The sequence below is a fragment of the Lepidothrix coronata genome, unplaced genomic scaffold (genome assembly GCF_001604755.1).
Source record: "Lepidothrix coronata isolate B3197 unplaced genomic scaffold, Lepidothrix_coronata-1.0 Scaffold59, whole genome shotgun sequence".
Classification (NCBI taxonomy): domain Eukaryota; kingdom Metazoa; phylum Chordata; class Aves; order Passeriformes; family Pipridae; genus Lepidothrix; species Lepidothrix coronata.
Genome location: NW_016690239.1, coordinates 3,254,902 through 3,277,479, shown reverse-complemented (window position 1 = coordinate 3,277,479; position 22,578 = coordinate 3,254,902). Strand labels below are relative to the sequence as shown.

The following is a 22,578-nucleotide window of genomic DNA, read 5'->3' as shown; positions in this document are numbered from 1 at the left end:
TTTATTTCTGCCAAAGCAGTGGCTTAATTTTCTTTGTGTGTCTTAATAAGCCACCTCAGTGAGAAGGACTCTTACTTGAAATGCTTGTATGTCCTAAGCTCAGAAGTAGGCACCATTGAGTGGTAAGCTGAGAAAAACATCCAAAGGGGGTGTGAGGCCCAAGCTGCAAAATGAGCCTGTTGTTCATCTTTAGCATCACAGTCACAAACTAGCCATGAAGACAGCATTTGAACAAATTAAAATGCAAATCTGCATTTTATTATATGAAATTGAGACAAATTATACACACTTGAAGGCTGCCAGAGTAGCTATTACATAGTTTTAGATGATGAATTAAGCAAAATGAAGAAATGGAAGAGAAACACTGCAGAAACACCTAGAGAAACACTACAGCTAAAAAGCAACTCTTGCCATAGTTACATCAGTAAGCCTAAAATACAAATTAGCAATAATTCTGCTGTAAAGAGCTCGATCTGCCTTATGCAGACGTGTACCTCCATGGAAGCCTCCAGCCACAAAGTGTACGTGCGATGCAGGGAAGCAGCCTGCCAGCAAGGGACAACTGAAGGGGTTTCACACTACACAGGAGAGGACTTTGCACTGCCACAACCTAATGGGATGTGGCATTGTCCAGGAGTCCTGTGACAAGAAGACAAACAGCCACTGGCCTAGGACAGAACTGCCTGGCCAGTGTAAAGATGTATTTATGCTAGGTCTGATTTAGACTGTGCTCTACACAATCAGATTGCTTTGAAGGTTTGCCTTTTGCAATCATTTCCTTTGTCAGGAATCAGAAAAAGACTGTGAAAAGGCTGTGAACAAATTGTTTAGGCATTGAAATTTAACCCTGTGGAATCCTTACAGTGTAGCACAGTATGACACAGCAGGAGCACATTTGTCAGGGGACTGAAGCCTCTTTGCTCTCTCTGCACAAAACATATACATTAGCATTGTGTGGTGTGGGTGTGCTCCCGAGCACACGGCAGCTATGGGTACACACAGCTCCATGCCTCTGCTGCCTCCCATCTGCACTCAGCTCCCTGCACCATTTCTGCTCTGTTAGGGAAAATAAAGGCTTCAGATCCTTCAAGACTGTCTGGAAACCCTTCTATTACATTTTCTTTCAGGGATTGTACAAGATTTAATTTTTAAATATCCATAATGTATGTGTTTGAGTATTACAACAATTATTGAGTATTGAGTATTACAACAATCTTGTTAAGAGACCTAAGTTTTTCTACTAGTGTCCTAGTGTTAATAATGTCAGAATATAACAACCAAAAAACAAAAAGGCACTTGGTAGAAGCTAGTCAGTTCCAAGGCTCTTCACTTGATGTGGGCTAAGGAAAGAACCCAGCTAGTGTGGTTTCTATACCAGCACTCATGCCACCAACAGTTTCTTTCTGTTAGGCTCCATACAGCAAGGTACTGTGCATCTCCTGCTCCTCCTGAAGAGCAGAGTCTGAGAGCACCAAGTACCTCACAGCAGGAACACAGCCCTCTGTAGAAATAAACCCTAACACCAGATAGCCCACCAATGTTTCTGTGAACCATTGAAAAATATGCTAACAAGAATAAAAGAAAATAGTCACTTGGAAATTGGCAAAGAAAAGCCACTGTAAATAATTTTCAACTTAATAAGTTGAAAACTAAGTCTTTGCAAGTCTTGCACAAGAAGAGACTATCCCTGTTTGATAAACTCATTCAGTTATATGTTTAAGAAAGTAGACAAGTTTCTCTCCTGCAGAGGTTTTTACTTATTGTCTTTTCTTATGGCTGCCAGTATTTCAGCATCCCATTCCAGAAACACTGTTTATTACTTTCTGGGGAAAAAAAAGAAAGAAAAAAAAAAAGACAAAACACACAAAACTGCTGCATACAAGGAAAAAAAATGGTTAGAACAAAAAATGGTAAATGACAGTTACATATTAGGGAAGACTACAGGGCTGTTTGCTGTCCCCTGCTTCTGCAATACACCAGAGGAGTAAGTAAACTGTAAGTCTTTTCACTCTTCACAAGAAGGTAAAAATAGTTCCAGGATGTTCTACAGACAGGCAAGAGCTCACACCTCCCAATGTGATCTGCAGCTTCAAGACTAAGTTCCAAGTATGTTTCAACTCAATTCTGCAGCAATTTCAGCTCTTGAAGGACAAATCCTAAGTCATCTTAGTCCCATCACTCAAATCAGTGGGACTCAAGTGTCCTCATATTTCCTCTGAATGTGCTCAGAACTTTGGAACAGTGTTCCTGCAGTCAAGCAATTCTTCTGAGCCACACAAATGTGCTGATGACCCACACAGAGCCGAAGCTCCCAGGGTCCTTCCTTTTGTGCCCACAGAAGTTTACTCTGTCCTTTTCAAGAGGAACAACTACACACACACACCAAACAGTGTACTGCTTCTCTCCTCTACAGTGAATTTTGGCTTAATTAGGGGGACTTTTGCAGATGTATTATCTACCATGCCAGGACCCCCACACTATCATATTATGCAGCATTCAGCCCTTGCATCATCATCAGATCTGATCATTTCTTTACTTAGCTGCTACAAACATGTTTGGAGATGCAAAATCATATCACTTTACTTTCTCAAAAGTAGCAGTAGGAAATATCTCAGTGCAGAAAGAATTCCATAATTAGAAAACGCAGAGAGGCCAGCTTTTTCCCCCTCATCAAGCTTGGGAAGCTTTAAACAATATGCAAAGGCAAAAGGGGAAAATGGTAACAGTACTGAGAAGGCTAAAATTTGAATGAGATAATAACAAACCTTTCTTGTGGAAGGAAAAGGAAATGACTGATTCTAAAAAAGCTTCTGTGATAAATCATCACCCCTGCATGAAATTCCATTCATATATACAGCAATATCTGGTAGTAATGTTAAACAAAAAGGAATAAAAACTTAGCAACAAACAAGTTTATAAAGAACAAAATATAGCTTGCTGGAATTGCTGAGCTCTTTCAGTAGTTCAAACAGTAGAAGAAGATTTCAGAATCAAGCAAGACTTTCAACAGCTGTATTTGTATTACAGTCATAAAGGCATAAATGTGAAATGCAGATCTAATAAAACATTGAAGTTTATAAAACTGGTTGGTAACTCTCCACCCTTTCCAGAAGTATCTCAGAATATCCAGGGGAATAATACCTGAAAGAGAAACATTTTGTTTGTGTGTTAGACTACAAGGCATGTTCTGTGCAAAGTAATGAAACACTATGCATATTTCTACTGATTAAGAAAAAATCCTAGCATTAAACACTGGTCAAGGAATTCTACAGTTACTCCCCCACAATGTTTTAAGAGCCTGCTTTTCAACTTACATTACCATTTATACTTGGAAGTTAGGTTTTCAGAAATAGTTTTAGCTTCTTTTAGGGCATGTAGGTAAGTGGCTAGGTTTTAGACGGGTTCAGCTGCCATAAGCATTGTCTTTACTAAGGAATGTAGATGTTAAGTTCTTTTTAAATTATGGCCTTTAATAAAAAAGCAGAAGTTTACACAGAACTGTAGGCTGCCAGATGACAATAGTCTGCTGCTGTTCATCAAACATAAGCCCACACCCCAAAGCTAATGGGAAGTCTACATCCATGTATGTGAGAGACATTGATTCTGGAACAAAACAATTTACCACAATGACCTTCTCTCTCTATTGCCAACTCAAGGGTGGAGATTATCCAAAAGGTTTTCATTAGAGTAGGACTCTATGGTGCCATTATTGTCCTATTGTCATCCAGCTGTTTTTCCACAATGGACCAACTACATGCTTCCAATACACAAGCATCAAAGTTGCATTTAGTTCTTGTTTTCCAGGTTAAGAGTATCTGAAATTTATTACTGTATTATTCTAAAAACATACATCTCAGTTTATTTCTGGTTTTGCAGGCATGTAAATTGCCACCTCTGAGCCCTGAAAGCTTCAGCTATAAAGACAGATGAACACACCTCCATGTAATGCATGCCTAAAATATATTCAAGTAAAAATCCCCAGTGTTTTCCATTGAGGGAAGATTTGTTTACCTTGTTGATTTTTATTTTCTGGATGGTTTCTACATAATTTAGCTCTTTTTAAAACTCATAAGAGTTCTCTGATTGTAAAGCTAACTTTCCAATGCATTACTATATTCAGTCTGCAAATAGCCTAAAATGACAGGTCTGCAGGACAAACCCAAAGCTGGAGTCTATCATAGCTGCTGTGCCTCAGGCAGCACAACCAGCATCAGGCAGTAGCACAGACAGGCAAGCAGGAGATGGTCAAAGGGGCCTTTTTCTTAATTACATCCCAGCCTAGATGACTAACATTTTTTCATTTACAGGGGGAAAAATAGCTGTAACAAAGAAACATTAATTATATCCAGAAAAATATAAGCAAATGTCCTCTTTCCCTCTGAAGTACCAGCTGCAGGATAAAATTTCTTTATGCTTTTGCCTTTACCCATTTGACAGCCACTGTCTCTTCCTTGTGGAGACAAACAGGGCTTCATTTTGTGTGACTTAGTTTGTAGTGACTATTCGCTGAAGAATTTTGCTGCTGTAATTAAAATTGATGATGCAGATTTTCAGAGCCTGTAGAGGGAGTGCACGAGTACAACATCCTTTTGATGTGTTGATGGAGTGAACGACTGGTAAATGGATATCTAGAATCTAGGAGGGCATTTCTCTCATTATTACAATTTAGGATGGTGACATTTTGACTGTAAGCTATTTAATAGTGTTTCTGTATTCATTAAGGGCAAAGTTCAACTTGGTGCAGACAGCTGGTGTATGGTCCTTTTATATAACACTTAAGCCTCGTGATGAGGCTGGGAAGGAAGGGCAGCTGTGGGCAGACCAACTGTGCAGGAGAGCCTCTGGACCCTCTGTACATCAGAGGCAGTTTCAAAGGAGCCTCTGAATACACCAGTTCAGACACACAATTCGGAAAGTCAAGGATGCAACCAAAGGTTCACCAATACCTGTATTCTGGAGCCTAAGTAATCCATAAATAAGTCACCAAAATAAACTTCCCACAACATTCATTACTATGAGAGTGGTTGTACTGAAGTAGGATTCAGAGTTCATCTGGGTAGTGCAGGACTGTTTTCTTTCCACTTTCCTGCAAGAGCTTGATTATTTGGGCTTTGTTTACAGACAAAGAAATTTGATTCCAAATACAATCCGAACAGAGAAAGTGTTCTAATGTATGTGTCTAGGGGTTGTGTTACCACTGGGGCAGTTAACCAAATGTTAAGCTATTCTATTAACAAAAAAATCATATAAAAGTTAAATTACTATTTTAAATCCTTCCTTTGTGTTGGTCCTGTGAAAAACATTTAATAATAAGTATTAATTTTTTAAATCTCTTTTTCCCTACCTTACTATTTCCTCTGGATAGCAATTGTTAATAGCATTGATATATTCCTGAAGAAGTGACCCAGCATCTGCTTTTATTTCTTGAACCTTTTTAAGTCCACCGGTTGTTACAAAGAGACGACGTGCTTTACTGTCATGTGGTAACACCTACACACAGAATAGTACATTAAAAAAAAGAAAATTTTCTTTTAAATGAATCTGTATGCTACTAGGCTCAAATATTGCTAATGTGTTTTTAATTCAGAGGACAGAGAAAATGGAAAATCAGAGATACAACATCTGTAATGACTACTGTATTATAACACCCAGTTGTACGGGGAAAAAAACATAAACCAGCCCTTTATGGTTACAACATAATTTAACATGTACTTTAATACATAACATATATAAAATAATGAATTGAATATTTATCCTTACATAAATAATATTTCTTGAATTATTCCTACAGAGACAATAAGATCGTGGAGATTAAATAGATAATAAAAACAGAATACTAACATGGAATAACAACAGCATCTGTTCCACTTAAACCAAGTTATTCAGGTCTTTTATGTCAATTCCCACAGTTTAATTGTAGAGCTGAATTTTATATCATTATAATGATCTAGTATAGATTAGTGCATGAAAACAATACTGAGAATTGTTGCAAGTGAACAATGCAGCCTTGAAGCATTACATGCTACTATTAAACTCCTAGATATTAAAATCCTTTAACACACTGTGTAGTCATGGAAGGCTTTTACAAACACACACACACAAAGCAAAAACGTGAAGTTTCTGCAGCCAAAGGGGATGAGAAGCAGAAATGATCAGATAATAAGATTCTGTGCTCCCTGAGTGATGCCAATACGCAGCTCTGTCCAGAGGACTGGAGGGAGGGAGGGAAGGAGGAAGGTGGGGGCTGGGCCAGGCAAGGGAGAATGACAGCATGTAGTCCATAGCCCCACAGGGCTGCAATAATATTAAAAAAAAAAAAGGGGGGAAAAAATACAGAAAGACAGAAAGATAATGCAAGACAGCAGCTGCATCTACAGCAAAACCAGATGGGTTTAAAACCAACTCTGAGAGTTACAGACTATGAGGGCAAAAGCATTTGTAAGCTTTAACACTGGTCAGACAGATTAGGCCATAAATTTGACTGTATTTCAGAGTAAAACAAGAGCCTCAAATGAGGAAGGGATTGCCTAAAAGGATGAAGGAAAAGGACAAGATTTCTTCCGTGCATACAGGCAAACAGCCTTCATTTCCGCGGTCCCTCTGGGCTGTACAAAATCAACAGACAGGTAAAGAAAAAACAGGAGAGCACAGAGACTTCTCCCTAATATATGCTCCATGGAAGTGTCAGGAACAACTACGATCTTTTTGTTGTAGGAACTAAACAGACATCTTTTTTCACATATCTCCACAACAAGAACTGCCAAGGAGGAGCTAGCAAGGAGACAGGATATGGCCCTTTCCCTGCCTTCCTCCTCCACACTGTGACTACGAGGCTGGATAAGACAGCAGAAAACTCTTGGAAGAGGCCCTGAAGACAGACAGCACCTCTGAGACACAGTCCCTTCCCCCAGTCCAAACCAAGGCAGCACAGAATAGCACAGATCCTGGAAACTCCAATGCTAAAATGACACAGTCCAGCACCAAGAATAGATAGCATCCCACTCTGAAGCACAGCTTGGAAATAAGGCTTTTACTGTGCTATAAATAAACCCACAGAATACCCCACAACTCTAAGAATAGGAAATTCCCAAGATATGGTACAAGAGAGAAAAATACTTTTACTACAGAGAACTTGATTTTAAAAGTATACTTCAGAAGAGTAAACAAGTATAGTTTGTTTAATAACATACAGACAAAGAAGAAAAACAAAACAAAGCATCTGCTGATATGAAGGGCACAAAACCACTTCAATAGCAAGCAACATTCAAATATACCTTGAATAACCAATTGCTATGCACTTGGCTCATTAATAGCTCCAGTCAGCACGCAGAAGCAAAAAGGACTGGATTCTGGAAATCTCCAGTCTTCATACAGACTTAGCAAGAAGACAGGACAAACCTAACTGTGGCAAGGCAATGTAATCAGGAATCTGCACTACCAACAGCAGTGCTTCTAGATCTGTAATAATCAGAACTGAGTATCAAGAATGTTTTACCTGGTCATTTCCAGAAAGAACATCTCACCAACTGAGCAGGTACTCCCTGCTAACATGTTACACTGCAGAGTATTGCACAGAAGATATTGTATAGCTGAGCAGGATTCCCAACAGCTGGTGAACACGGCAGACATTGCAAATTTCCTGATTAGTTAGTAATTACTTAGATAATTTTAAATATTTTTATTAAATTGTATCACTTTCTACATGCTGCATTCAAATCAACAATGTAATAACAACTAATTTTCAAACTTCAAGAGAGATGAGAAAAAATTTGGGATTTTTACACTTATTTGAGACTGAAAATTAATGAGGATAAAAGTAGTGAAGCCTTTATATTATTGTAAAATACCTGACTTAAGTCACTCCTGTACAGACAGCTTGTTCTTTATCTAAAACAGATGTGACTGGGATTTATGTGATACATTGGCTCAGTGAAAATATTTGCACATGAGTTAATATTCCACTTAATCTCAAGAGGCAAGGAAGAAAAAAACACCTTGCTTATAAGCAACTGTTTTCCCACTCTTAGAATGAATTATGGCAGATTCCAGATGAAACAGTATCCAGCTGTATCAGACAAAAGAACAGGATGCTCCAAACTGCTTTTGAAGGGAATGCTTGAGGATCCTTAAAGAAAACAACTGTTAAAGAAAACAACTGATAACTTTAGAGACTTCATCTTTGGAAAGATAGGTTCCTTGCTAAATGGGAAAAAATTAACATATTACTCATTAAGCAGAGCCTTTTCTTACCTTACTAAACTGCCCAATAATATGTTTCATAATACTGGGAGGGGCATCATGCAGCAATGGTTCAAGTGCTGGAAGATGCGTGCATTTCTGAAGAATGTTCTTTAAGGCTTTTTTAGCCTATTGAAATGCAAAATAAAATTTCTCTAGTAAGACATCAATGAAAACAACAAGAATTCATGTTATATATCACTGAAGTCTGATTAAAAAAGCAAATTGATCAGAATTTTCAATGAGCATTTTCTGAATAAAAACTATGATATCTATCAGGTCACTTAATGAAGAATCAATTTTCTACTTAGATTTATTAAGCCTCAAACCCCACAGTGCATCATATTATGTTATCTACGGTCAAAGTAATGGCAATTTTCCTTTGACTATAATGAAAGCTGGAGTAGACCCTTTAAGTAAATTGAAGTAATGTAATATAATAAGAAAGTTAAATCAAAACACATTTTAAAAGATTGTATTTTAGAAGTGGCTTACTATGAGAAGCTGCTGCTCTGGGATAGCAAAGTGCAGTACTGTCCAGGCAAGGAGGGAAAGAGAGAGTGAAACAATTGTGCATTGGTGCTTAGTTTCTGAAAACAGACTCAATGTTGACTGCTACAAGCAGTAGTGACCTTCTTGGGCAGGATTACAGGTACAGCTAATTTGGCCTTAGTATTTTTGGGACCACCGAAAATTACTACAGAAAAGTTATTTTACAGATCTGGAATGCAATATTTCAGTGGAATGTACAGAAGCATAGTGCAACATGGGAGAGCATATCCCACTGTATTATACTCTTCAGTTAGTTCACTTACTGTTGCTCAAAAATACACTACTAAATTACAGCTCTACTAGCTACCACACGAGGAAGGCCCTAAACATGAACAGTTGCATATTTTCAAGAGCAGGGCTTTGATTCGCTGTTACAGTTTTATTATAATTATAATAATAAAAATGTAAGAAACACCACTACAGCAACTATAATATTTTTTACAAGAGTTTATACTTGCAAAAAGAAGTAGATAATTAGAAACAAGTCACAAGAAATTATAGCATTTATGAGTATATGCAACTCTCATCTAAACTGGGAAAAAAATAAGGGACTAGACTGCAGTGGCTGTACCATATGATTTGGTATGAACCATATGCACACCCATTAGGAACCAGCCAGTCCTAATAAATGACACACAGCCTTCCGATACCCTGGACCCCGGAAATCTGTGACTCGATAAACATCAATAAAAATACAAAGCATTTAGTAATTTTTAAGCACTTAAATCTCTTAATTACAATTAATTAATCACCCTGCAAATACTACAAATATACTTGCTTTCATTTTAAGATCTTCTGAACTGCGTGTGTCCACATAGATATCAAGCAATGTGGGTAGCACGTTTGCTCCTGCAACATGACGTGCATGCTCAGCAGTGTGTCTTCCAATCTGTCCCAAGGCCCAAGCAGCTGCTGCCTTAATATGATCTTCATGTTCTTCTATCAAGCAGGCACACAGTGGTGGTATTCCCTGTAGCATTAATCAAAAGCACAACCTTTACAAATGTAGACCAGGGAAGGACAATGTGAAACCGATACAGCTGGTTAGAAAATGTTTCTCTATTTACACTCTTCCTGTAAAAAAACCTGTAAGATAATGCATGCTAGTGGTGTAATATTTTTACATCATCAAGACTAGGAAGAATTTTTAATAAATCTTAATAAATATAGTTAAAGAAAGAGAAACAGATTCAGTGTTCTAAGTCAAAAGGCAGTTTGAACAAACATGCAAATTTAAGGGATAAAAGGAATACATGACACACTTCAGGCTGTACTGAGTAAAAGTTGCAGTTTTGTCAAACTAAAAATAATTTGAGTGCTTATAATTCTGGGAAAGTAGTTTAAGACTATAAGGGCTCAATCATTGAGTCTTTCTTTTTTATTATCTACAGCAATAAATTTCAAGTTATCAACCTCTTCTTGAGTCCAGTAGTTCATGTTTGACTCATCCAATCATTTGCAGAAAGGTTTCAACTCTTGAAGACATCAGGAGATGGAGAATGCCATCACACATCCAGTTGTTACTAAAGTTCTTATGGTTTGGATCACAGTCTTTATCCTTTCTCCACAGCTACTTACTTTATGCCAAGATGCTTCAACAGGAAACATTTCATGCTACTTCAGGTAAGGCAAGGCTACCAAAACTCTACTGTAAAAACCTTGTTCTCCATCCCATGAATCTTTTTTAGTGTTTTCTGCACACTTTTCTGGTTTTTATGTGGTTTGGGTTGGGGTTTTTTTGCAAGTCCTTTTCAAATACAGGGAGCATATCCACTACTACTACTACTAACAGATTAACTTCCCTTTTCCAATACTGCTTCATCTTCCACTCTAATACCACTGCAGCAGAAGACCACAATGAAGTGTTTGTCCAGTATGATCCCAAAAATCATTTTTCAAAATTCATCCTTTCCAGGTTAGAGTACAGCAGAATAGAGCTATCACTTTACATCATAACATCATCAGTGTGTAACTGCATGTGGTTATGCCACAGTGCATTTCTTTTAAATGGTTCCAGTTTACCAAGCCTTGTCCTCAGCACTGTGTACCACTACACAAGCTTAGTTTCCCCTGAAGCGGGTTTTTTTAATGGGCTTTGGGTTTATTGTTATTGCTTTTGTGGACCATTCATTAAAATATTTAATTTCATGAAAGTTTGCACAGATCCCTACAAAAGCTCTCACTGCGGTTCCATTCAGTTATGATAGGAATCATTAGTACTCTTCAAAAATTTAATACTTAAAGGCTTTAATCCTGAACTTAATCCTGGATTCATCCCACCTAATGTCAAGCACTCAACGGCCAGAGCATATTTGCTCTAGGCATCCTGAAAGTGGAGAGACAGACACATCCAGAGAAAGGACTCAAGAGAGGGCAAACAAAACGTGTCTATTTCTTTAGTTTTAAAATACAGAAGAGCATTTTTGATCACTCCTACCTTCCCTGCATACTATATGTTATGTTGTAGCAATTTTCAATTTTTAATTTGCATTCCTACTAGAAGACATTTCTGTTCCTCCATTTTTGTTTTGTTGTTTCCACTCATACAGTATATTTTAAATTACTGACATAGTGTGAAAATGGGCCAAAAATGTTAGTGAAAATATCTCCTTCCTTCTGTCATTAGTTAGTATGATTTACATCAGACTAATATATCGGCACTAATTTCACCTATTGCAAATATTGCAAATGCTCTCCCTTGTATATCATGGCCCAGCAGATTTTATTTAAACCTGAAAATGTATAGCTTAACTCATTTGAAATGTTACTTGCACAACTGAATCAAACACTAGAAACTGAAGTCTTTTCAAGTTTGAAGATTTCTGTTGCAAGATACTCTAGTGGTACTAGCAGAGTCATGCTAGTGCAATGAAGAACATGCCATTAAACATACTTGTTTCAAAAAAGGTTTTGATGTAGCCATAAATATTCATTTTAAGAGGAAGCAGACTATAGAAATTCACTGACTTATTTTCTGTACCCATGCAATTGCAACACAGAAAAATCACGCATTGTAATACAAACTAATCCAGGATATTTTATAAAAGGGTCAACATCATAAGGACACACTTTGATCAGGTTGCCACATAATTTCGGTCATAGCAAGTGGCAATATTAGGAGAAAGTGCATTCGTCAAGAGCAAGTATATGATCCTGCCACAAAATATATCCTCTGCCAATGTTCATTTGTATCTCTACCTCAGAATACTGCTGAAGAATTATACAAAGACAACAAAGTGATAGCTAACCTTGGAGACAATCACTGCCATTGACAGGTTCTCCGAATGAGCTGCTACATAACCAAGCATCATGATGCCAGGCAGTCTGACAGTCCCTCTGCAGCTGCCAATACAATCAATCACAGCAGCAACTCCGCCTGAATTTACTATAAGCTGTGAAAGCTGAAAAGATAAACAAAAGAGATTAGATACTGTGAAATATCAACAGGCATAAAGCACTACATTAGAAAAGTCTTTTAATGTATTGCTCCTAATTTACAAAATAAAGCTGGAATAAGAGCGATGTATCATACAGACTGTTGGCAACTAAGTGCAGCATGAAGTTTTCAGGAATGAAGCTGATTTGCTATGGTGTTTTTGATTGACTTTACTGCAAGGAAATCAGGATTCTGAATTCGTTATGCTGTACAGCATGAATGACATATTCTCAACTCCATTATCATACACAGAAGAGATGTGCAGATGACAGCCTAATACATGAATGATCACGAAGATGCACCTACTGACCCAGTTCCATATTAGTGCCCACTCATTCCCCAGCTAACATCATATGTTCTGTGCAGCAACAGACGGAAAGGCCCACTCTTCCTCTCACCTGCATTCTCTGCAGCATAAAATCCTCTGTGAATCCTCCCACTGAGGCATGAAGCCAAGGACAACTGTTCTGGATGTGCAAAACTGACTTGGGCTGCACCATTCTGCCATGTTAGAGTACTCTGAGGGAAGTGTCCAGGGGACACACTAGATGGGCATTGGAGTCTGCCCCGGAATGCCAAATTATATGGCCTTACTTATAAATGATAATCAAGCTATGCACCTTGGTTTTTTTCCAAACGGTATCACTTCCCACATCACTTGAGGGACAGCAGTAGAGTATGGATGATATCAACAATGCATAGAAATTATTTCATATTATGATTATTTTCTTCCATATTGTTAAGTATATCCCATTTTCCCGACAGATTCCAAAGCAAAAGAAATATGTTCTTAAAAGTCAAAATTAAATTAACAAAACTGAGGCACGTAAGTTTCCAATCCAGCTGATTTCTATAAACATGAAATTCACCTTTTCCTCAGAGCCTTTAAAAGGGGATTGTTTCATTCATGAAACAGCCAGATGAAATTTGCAGTTATTACTTAGGAAAAACTGTTCATATGATTGTGAACTGCAGCCAGTGGCAACCAAGTCTTACGTCTGGACACAGCCATGTTCACTTGGATGCACAGAGCACACTCCCCACTGCTCTGTCCCTCAGCCGTTGCTGTTAAGTCCCCCCAGTGATGACCTTCACGTGAATTTTACTGCATATGCAGATTGAGAGCTGGGATCCAAAAGCCACGAGTCTCAAATGACACAGCCAAGTCCTCTAGAAATATCATTTGCCAGTGTGCCTCTGCTGCAACATGTGTTGCTTGAATAGAGTTGCTCAGAGATGGACAGTGGTCACTGTCACTCTGAAGTCAAACACAGATTGTGACTTCCCACTGGGAGTCACTTCCTACAGCTCCTTTGGAGAGCTGCTAGCATGGCCAATTCCCCTTGCATGGAGGATCCAGCGCTAGCAGCTCTTCCGACTCCACCTGCAGTCTTGTGAGTTTGGTCTCTGGCTTCTGACTCCAGTGTCCCCCTTTGATAATGATAATTTCTTCACTTTTTGAGGAAGTAAAGTTGCATTGCCCATGAGGTACAGAGAGAAAGCAGATGTGCCAGGAGTGTAACCTTTAATCGCCAGCTTAAAGAGTGGCAGGCTGAAGAAACAGCACAATATTCATGTTTAAACACTTCTCAGTTGTTAAGCTAGTATGATTTTGAAATGGCTGTGTTCAGCATTAGCATGTTCTACAAATACATTGCTTGTATTTCATTCCAAAGTCATATTTAGAGCCTTTTAATTATCTCTGTGGTCTGACAGATTAACATAGTTATAATTATTTGGTTTTTCTATTTATTTTGTATTGACTTTGCCAAACATCCCGACCTTCCTGTATCAGCTATTGGCAAAAACAGTGCAAATGCTGAGACTCAAATTACAAACTCAAGCTAATAACAGAAACTACCATCAGTTTAATAATAAATGAGAGAATTTTTGACCTTCACTGTCATTGAAAAAATAATTAAAATGTGATCCCAGCACCCCAGAAGATTTTTAAAAAGACACACACCATCTATTATTGTTACAGGATGATCATGCAATTTATTAGCTGGTATCATGACTTCTGTGAGGCTTTTCTCATGATATTTTTAATATCTAGGACTGACAATACTGTCAGCCTAGAACTCCCACTCTGTGCAGATATCTCATAGAATGAAGTAGGTAGGTATACATTTTATGATTCCCAGTTTCCTAACCCAATTCATATTCAATACACATCTCATAATATCAGCAAGCATTTCCATATTTTCCAATGAACATGCCAAACAGCTATTTGCCCTCCCTTTCGAAAAGCAAATGACAGAATAATCCTGTATTTTATTTAAAGTGTAAAATCTAATGATATGACCTTGTATTTGCATTTTCAAGGTTTTACCTCAGGCGAATGCTTTGCTATCTCTCTAATTAAAGTTGCACCATTTTTCTTGACATATTCATCTGAGTCCTTCAGGCATGTGAGCACAACTGGGAAAATTTCTGCTTCAACCACCAACTCTGCAAGATCCACTGAATGCTTTGCTATTTGGCTTAGAGCTGACAGCACCTGACGCTAGTAAATAAAAATTGTTATAAAATCAATAGTATACAAACATCCGACAACACACACTCCCCCTGCACACAAAAATCTATTGCATCAAGGAAAACAAAGCAGGATAGGGAAAACAATTACAGCTATTTTACAATTCACTGAGTCAATTCATGCACGAATATAATGGCACAGAACATTCGCTGGCTCCTGAATAAAAGTTTCTCTTTTGTTTTATTCCATTCAAGCTTGCTATGTATTAAAAAAGCAAATATATATATATGCCATTTAATACTTTAATTTAAAATTTAGTAAAATCTACACAAAATATCTTTATTTGTATAAGCTGAATCTGTCAAATCTTATATTAAGGATTTTTTATCTATTTGTTCGAAGTGGCATTTTTATGTTGCCTTCTGTTTCTGTTAGACAGAAAATTTATATTGAGAAACAATTTTTTAACCATTAAACTCTAGTGATTAAACCTTTGACAACAACTATTCACATTAGATGGTACATTCTAAAATACAATACATTTACTATTAACTGCTTTATCGTATAATCTTAAGTATGCAAAACCTTTTTTGTAACTGAAATGTGCAAATTTTATCTATTGAAAGTATCTGTTGCATTCTTTATATACTGTGTATTTCTAAAAAAACCCATACTATTCACTTTAAAGACTAGTTTAGCTGTTCCTTACAGAGCTGCAGCTTTTATCCAGTAGCTAAATTTGTGAATGTGACCAGAACTCTTTGTCACCATCTACGTACTTACATTTTGTTAACACCCAAGCCAAGAGCTTCTAAATAAATATGCACATCAGTGTCTTTGATTCAGTATTGAGTAATGACTGGTATAATGGAGATTTTAAAAAAAATTAAATGTACCTTCAGTTTAGCATCAGGGTTCGGGATCATCTGAGCTAAGTGAGCGATAGCTCCTGCATCCACTACTGTCTGTGCTAACTCTGGAGAATGCTTTGAAATATCACTGAGAGTTGAAGCAGCAATCCTTTTCAAAGCAATTTCTGGCTCCTGGATACAGAGCACTAAAAGAGGAACAGCGCCTGCCTCCACCACAGCTTGTGACAGTTCTGTAGGTCCAAGGAAAGTAATTAAGTGAGTATGGGTGACTGACCCTTGTGCAAGCCATTTTTCACCCTGACAGATACAGCAAAGGAAAAAGGGGAGGGTGTAGTTCACTGTCTCGACATCTGCATTTCAAATCAGCCCTCCTGGTTTCATAAACCGTGTGGACCAATCCACAACTGAAAAGAATGCAGGTCAATAGATGGACCCCCATTTACATGCACACATTTGAGGTAGATTAGGCTGAAATGGTTTGTTATTCTGTTTTCTTTTTCTTTTTTTAAAGTAAGCAGATGTCAGCTGTTTAAACCCTGGCTATTCTACACTGATCAATAGGAAAGCATTTTATGCATGGCTAACAACAACACAGAAAGCCAAAGTACCAAAATTTTACCGACCACCTAATTAGAGAGCATTTTACCCTCTTTAAATGATAAGCAGATATTAGCATAGATCAAATGCCAAAAACAAAAATACAAAAAACATACATAAAAGATTTATCTTTCATAAAAGATTGGGAAAATGGAACTTGCTGATCAAACTAGTCTTTGCTACCATACATGGGATGAGACAGAATTTATACTTTAATGACATGAAAATGTTATCAGACACAATTAGACAAATGAGAAATATCATCAGTGAGATACTGTGTGTCTGAGATTAGCACAATATCCTTAACTAACTGCACCTTATATAAAAAAAAAAAGAAAAGAAAAAAAAATCTGAGCATATGATTAGCTGACATGGACAAAAATTACACTATTAGAAATTCATTAGCTCTCTCTGTGTATGCAGCATTAATCACAGTCCTAAAATGAGAATTACTGAATATCAGAAGCAAAATTTATATTATAACCAAGCTGTGCTATTTTAAAATAGTGTTGAAAAAGTGGTAAAAATCATAGGGGATTCAATAATCTATTAGGTTCTTCATTCAGTTTCGCTACACCTTATTACGCATATCCATTATTATCTTTAACATTTATCTTGACTTACAGTACCATGGCAACATATGGCTGTTGTATTTCAAGACTCTAACTTAGCTTTTGATTTATAGTCCATCCATAAAGAGATTTTCATACTAAGAAAAATACAGCATACTTCATTAAATATACATAGACTAATATAGTTTTTCATGAAATCTGTAAGTCATGTCATCATTACATTAATATCCAAATAACATTCCAGACCGGATTTGTTTTCAATTAGTGAGTTACAGCCACACATTGCAACACATGTGATAAGTCAAATATTTACACTATGTATGTTATTTTATGATACAATATTTTAAAGAAAATATAAATATCACATCACAACATTATATTAAATAATGCAGTAATTTTTAGACTAATACAAAATTAACCCTAAAAGGTTCACTTTTCAAATAACTGTTTGACTAAAAATTTAGCACGTGCATCCTCAAAATACATACAAACCGTAAGATTTCAACAAAACTCAAATGTTGTATCTTCAGTTTTACAAATTTGAAGTGAAATGTACCTGAAATGTACGTAAAAACAAATCTAAAAACTAGCCACTGTCAGCTTTTCATGGAAAAAAGCCACACTCAATTTCTTCAGATCGTGTTTTGATGTGTTTTGGTAGACTGACCAAGTGGAATACATTGTGATCTACTGACCAACAGTCCAGATTAATCCATCTGACTGTGCCTCAGAAGCAACTTCACACCAACCAACTCAGTTGCCTACAGTCTGCTAGGAGATGCTAATATCAAGAATATGAGGTCAAGAGGGACATGGTACTAATTAGAAGAATGGGTTTCTTTGATGCCTTATGAGCTAAAATCATGAAGTTCAAGCAGGGAGAGAAAAAGCAATACTTTAAGGTCACAGCTACATCCAGGCATGCAAAAGTAGCCATAAAAGTTATTTGAAAAGAGCTAACTAAATCTGATTCAATTTAGATCAGCTGTTGCTGTTAGAAGTCTGATATCATTTAAATACTGATGGTTATTGTTGGTCATGGGTAATTAAATGGTTGTTCTTCCAGTGGTGTTTATAAGGTTCATGGCTAATAACTTACCACATGGAGGGCTGGACCATGTGTCAAAAGACAGACAGGTTGTAAATGGACTCTCAGAAAAACAGAAAAGCTAAAGAAAAAAAGAAAATGTAGAACTTCCCGTGACATTTCCCTGCAAACTCAGCCCAAAATTATATATCTAAGTATTAATGATTCTATTATAAACTGTAATTCTTCTTTTTTTTCCTCAAGAAAAGGCTCAATTAACCTTGCTACTTGGTAGAACATTTTTAATGCAGACTATACACCAAAGGATTCATTGAACTTTTCCATCCAATTACAAACACAGACAGAGGTGGGCGAAAAAAATGAAGGCCGAGGAGTTAGAGGAGAAAACAAAGTTGTCAACAAGAAATTTTTAAAAACAAATATTCAGCCAAAAAAAATTAAATTTTTATAATTTGGAACAAATTACAAAAATACTTTTCCAAATACTATGCCAAGGCTGCATTATAAGGGCAGAGACAAGACTGATAGCTGAAGAGGAGAAAGGCAGCAGAGAAAAACTAATGTATGAACCTCATTTAATTCCACAGAAGGTTTTGAAAATCCTAGGCTTGGAACTTCATTTTGAAGTACAGCTCAAGGAACCTGTCCAACTACATGATGATAAAGTTCAACTCCCTCCATGAGTGAAAGTGCTGAGAAACAAGAGAATTAAGGCTCAAAACCAACCATAAACTAATTGCTTTTGCCCAGATCAAAATAAAGAAGATTTTAGCAAATGGAGACACTCTAGACAAGACTGAAATGGATGTAGAAGAAAGACTGATAAGACAGTCTTTAAAGATGTCACCACTTCAACTAGAAGTTGTACTAGGGTTGCACTGATTTGTGTCAATACAAAAGTACTCATCAGGGACTAAGAAATTAATTCAAAGTAAGTTGAGGCCTCATCATGAGTTTATGTGATCGGGACGAGTGGAAAGCTAACAAAGAGGAGTGAAGATCCTAACTACATACCCACTGAAATCAATGGAAAGTCTTACAAGATTATTCTAAACTGTTTTAAGATGTTAAAAAAAAACAAACCCTAACTTTAACTAATGTTAATATGTTGGCAATAATAGTATGGATAAAGCAAAAAATATTAGGGAAAAAAGATGAGGGTGAGAAAGTGAATGTGCAGGTAGTCCTAGAGAAGGAAAATTGGCTCTGAACAATATCACATTCATATAGTGGAGCAGCAGCAAAACCTTTGGTTGGGAGCAAGTGCAAGTTTCAGTTCAGATCAGGGTTCTCAAACAGACCCCGCTGTGGTAGCAGGTGTATCCACAGGAAACAACATGTTTTAACCAAATCAACCACCAACACTGTATTTTTCTGAGGACTGTGTGACCATGTAATGGCCACATAGGAAGACTCTAATCCCCACAAGTAGCCCAAAGGCTGCACTTCCAAATCACAGGTTTATGGAGGCCACTACAACCACAGTGCTAAAGATTCCACTGGAACCAGTGGAAAAACCTTTCAGCAGGAGAAGGATGGAGGTTAGGCTCAAATCACTGATGAGCTGAGCAACCTGGTCTAATCTTGTAGCAGACGCTGCTTAGAGCAGGAAGCTAGACTGGAGACCTCCCAAGGTCCCTTCCAAGCTAAGCTATACTATGATCCAAAGTGTACCACTGTATGAGAGAAAATGAGCAAAACTCTGCTCTCAGCAATATGATTGAGTATAAATAGTGAGGGTTTTTTGGTTTCCTACCAATTTACAATATACTGAAACAGGTGTGAGACAATTAATAAATTATACCTATAATGTAGGCAAAGAAAATGAAAAGCCAAATTATTTGCATACTTCAAACAAAAGAATTTTGCATTTTAAAAGTAACTGAATATGGTATAAGTAAAGTTTACAAAATATTTTTCCTGGACTTGGTGGTATTTCAAACACTTTACACTTCTTTTTAAACACAAATATTAGAAATAATGAATGGCAAAATTACAGCACACTGATCTGTACACTTTGGAGTTAAGATCAGCATCTGAAATTCATCTCAAAGATGAACTTCTTCTCTTCGAGAATGAGGAGAACTGCAAGAGCAGTTCCTAAATTTTGGAATCTGACCTGGCAGGATTTCTTGTGTCTTGAAATCTCATGAGATATTTGTTTTGACCTAAAATCTCACAAGCCTTCGGGAGACATCTGTTCACAGAAACAAAGAGATTGCTGGATGAAGTCAGTACAGAACTTGCTAAGCAGAGAATGTTTCCATCAGGAAAAATAAAAAAAGAAGAAAATCCTTGATTTCTCAAAATGGAAGTCTTTTCATGGAACATACATTGCAGTTCTTAGACAGCAGATTTACCAGATCATGGATGGAATTTCTGATTGAAAGCAGAGAGACCCTCACCACTGCAAACAGTTATCACTGAATGCTGGGAGCCTTTGATTGCACTTTGGAAGACAGAGGTTCACATCCTATCTAACACAGATCAGAACTTTAATCTGTCTTTCACATACATCGCAGAGATATGTTGTAATTATTGAACTTTTCTTGCTGGGCCAAATAAATCTCCCTATCCCCCAATTTTTTCAAGAGAGAGAAAAAAAGTCTCAATATTATCCCAGTTTGGAACTGAAACAATTTTTGAAACTGAAAAACCTTTTATGGGTAGGGAAAACCATTTCACACCCAACTTTATTTTAAGCTGCATTATGTGTCCACAGAAAGTTAATGACAAAAAATTATAACTGCCAAATTTTGTCAACACAAGCATTTGAGTCTAATCCAGAGTGTCTTGAACAGTAGACACCAGATGTTGATAAGAACAAGTTCACTTATCTCTGTATCCCATCTCCAACAATATCCTGTTGCAAAGGCATGCTTGTAGGAGTGTAAGAAACATACCATACAGAGAGTGATCTTTTCTCAGTATAACGCCTCTACTTTCAATAATCATATTAGAGACTTCCTGTGACTGTGTTATAAAGCAAGGTAAATCCTCTAAATTAGCTGTAGCTGGGCAGAGGAAGAACAATTTTTCCAGGGATCATTCGGTGGGGTTTTTTGGGGCTTCTTTTGTTGGTTTCTTGGGTTTTTTTCACTGATTGCATCTAGTGATCTGTCTATGTCCTCATGCTTGCAGCTCGGTAGCACATTTTCAACCTATTTTCTGAAAATGCTGTTCTTATTGCTGTCGTAAATTGACATAAGGTATGCACCCATTCACCATCAGTGAATAAATTATTCATAACCATGGAATAAAAATTTGTACGAAGAATTTGTTGTCTTCAATACCCCCACATCACCTCCATCTTTGCAAACAATGCTGTCACAGAGTGAACTGGATCACCCTAAAGATCCATCAGCATTCATGCAGTGAATAGCATGAAGGGTAATTGAAGTGAGTCAATATTGATTTACTGACATAACAAAACTGCAGAAATGTTTATGTTAAGAGTAACACAGACACAGACACACTACACACATTTACACAAATGAACACTTTTGATATTTAAATAAGTATATTTCAGATGGAAGGAACAATTATTTTCCACCAAGGGTGGGATTCAATCCTGGTGACCAAAAGACAAAAAGATCTTTACCAGAGAGGTGCCCCAAGAATTAATCTGTTGCCCAGAAAATGCAGTCTGTTAGAAAGGTGCTAACAACTTTGGAGACTGTCTTAGCACTTTAACCCTCTAAGTGGGAAGGGGGAATCCCTCATGCCTTCTGCAGTCCAACAGTCTGTATTGATTAAAGAAATAAAATCACTTTCACAGTCTATGTACATTTTAGAGCCAAGTATAAAACCATGAGTTAATGTTATGATCCTAGAATTAGTTTAAGTTTAAACAATATGAACCCTAGCCATTTCTCCCACCTCTTCCAGACAGCAGTTTCTTCCCTCAGTTCTTTGATTCATAGCTCTAAACTTTTACTTGAACTATATAAATAGCTGGTAAAAGAACTATCAACCACGTGGATCAGCTTTTAAATAGGAACATGACACCGCCAGTGCGTTATACAACTGCCTGTGAGACAGCAGTGAACTGCTCAATATTGGATTCCTAGGATCTATTCCTGACTCTCAGAGAGGAGTGTGGTCTACTGGCTAATGATAATATAGTCACTGCAATGAATTTGGCCTATTTATCCTGCAAACACTGCTGTAAGCTGAATGAAACTTGCTTCTCCCTAGGCTTGTCCATTCCACTATGTATATAAAGTAAGAACTAATGTCAAGCAAAAGAACCTTAGTTCTTCAGTAACACTCCCACAATACATAAAGATTCAGAAATTTCTTCATGAAGATGAATAAAGCAGTGTCCTTTCTTGGCCACAGACCAAACACATCTCCTCTTAGAGCACTTCTCACAACCAGGCACTCCTGGTGTCAGGTATGCCAGTTTCCCACAAAAGGTACAGCACTGTAGGAATGGTACAGTTACATTAGGGTTTCATCCCAAATTTAGAATTTTATAACAGAAGAAAAAGCATCTTATTCTATTTATCAAAATCATGCAATTTATTGTAATTATCATATAACATTAAGCTGAAAGATAACATGTGAAACTTGTTACCTGGATTGTGTCGGGCAATATAATCAAATGCCCAGCATGCACCTTCTTTGACTCCAGGGTCAAAGTCTTCCAAGCAAATCACCAGTGTTTCCAGTGCTCCACTCTGAACTACTGCCTGAGCTAGCTGTGGAGAATGTTTAGCAATTGCTCTTAGCACAAATGCAGCTGTTTTCTTGTAGTAACGCTAGACAAATCAGAAAAAACAAAA

General features: G+C 37.2%; 1 protein-coding gene across 2 annotated transcripts in view; it reads right to left on the bottom strand.

Moving 5' to 3' along the window:
• Nucleotides 1-226: 226 nt before the first annotated feature.
• Nucleotides 227-22,578, bottom strand: part of SPAG6 (sperm associated antigen 6) — a 36,780-nt gene continuing 14,428 nt past the window's right edge. The window contains exons 4-11 of one of the 2 annotated variants that reach the window (XM_017817270.1): nt 22,371-22,554; nt 15,599-15,804; nt 14,559-14,732; nt 12,039-12,191; nt 9,569-9,760; nt 8,251-8,367; nt 5,345-5,490; nt 227-3,141 (exon numbers count right to left, since the gene is read on the bottom strand). In XM_017817270.1, the coding sequence (XP_017672759.1) occupies nt 3,075-3,141; nt 5,345-5,490; nt 8,251-8,367; nt 9,569-9,760; nt 12,039-12,191; nt 14,559-14,732; nt 15,599-15,804; nt 22,371-22,554 (1,239 nt within the window). In that variant the 3' untranslated portion in view covers nt 227-3,074. The remainder of the gene's footprint in view (nt 3,142-5,344; nt 5,491-8,250; nt 8,368-9,568; nt 9,761-12,038; nt 12,192-14,558; nt 14,733-15,598; nt 15,805-22,370; nt 22,555-22,578) is intronic. The other variant, XM_017817271.1, reaches the window with a different exon arrangement.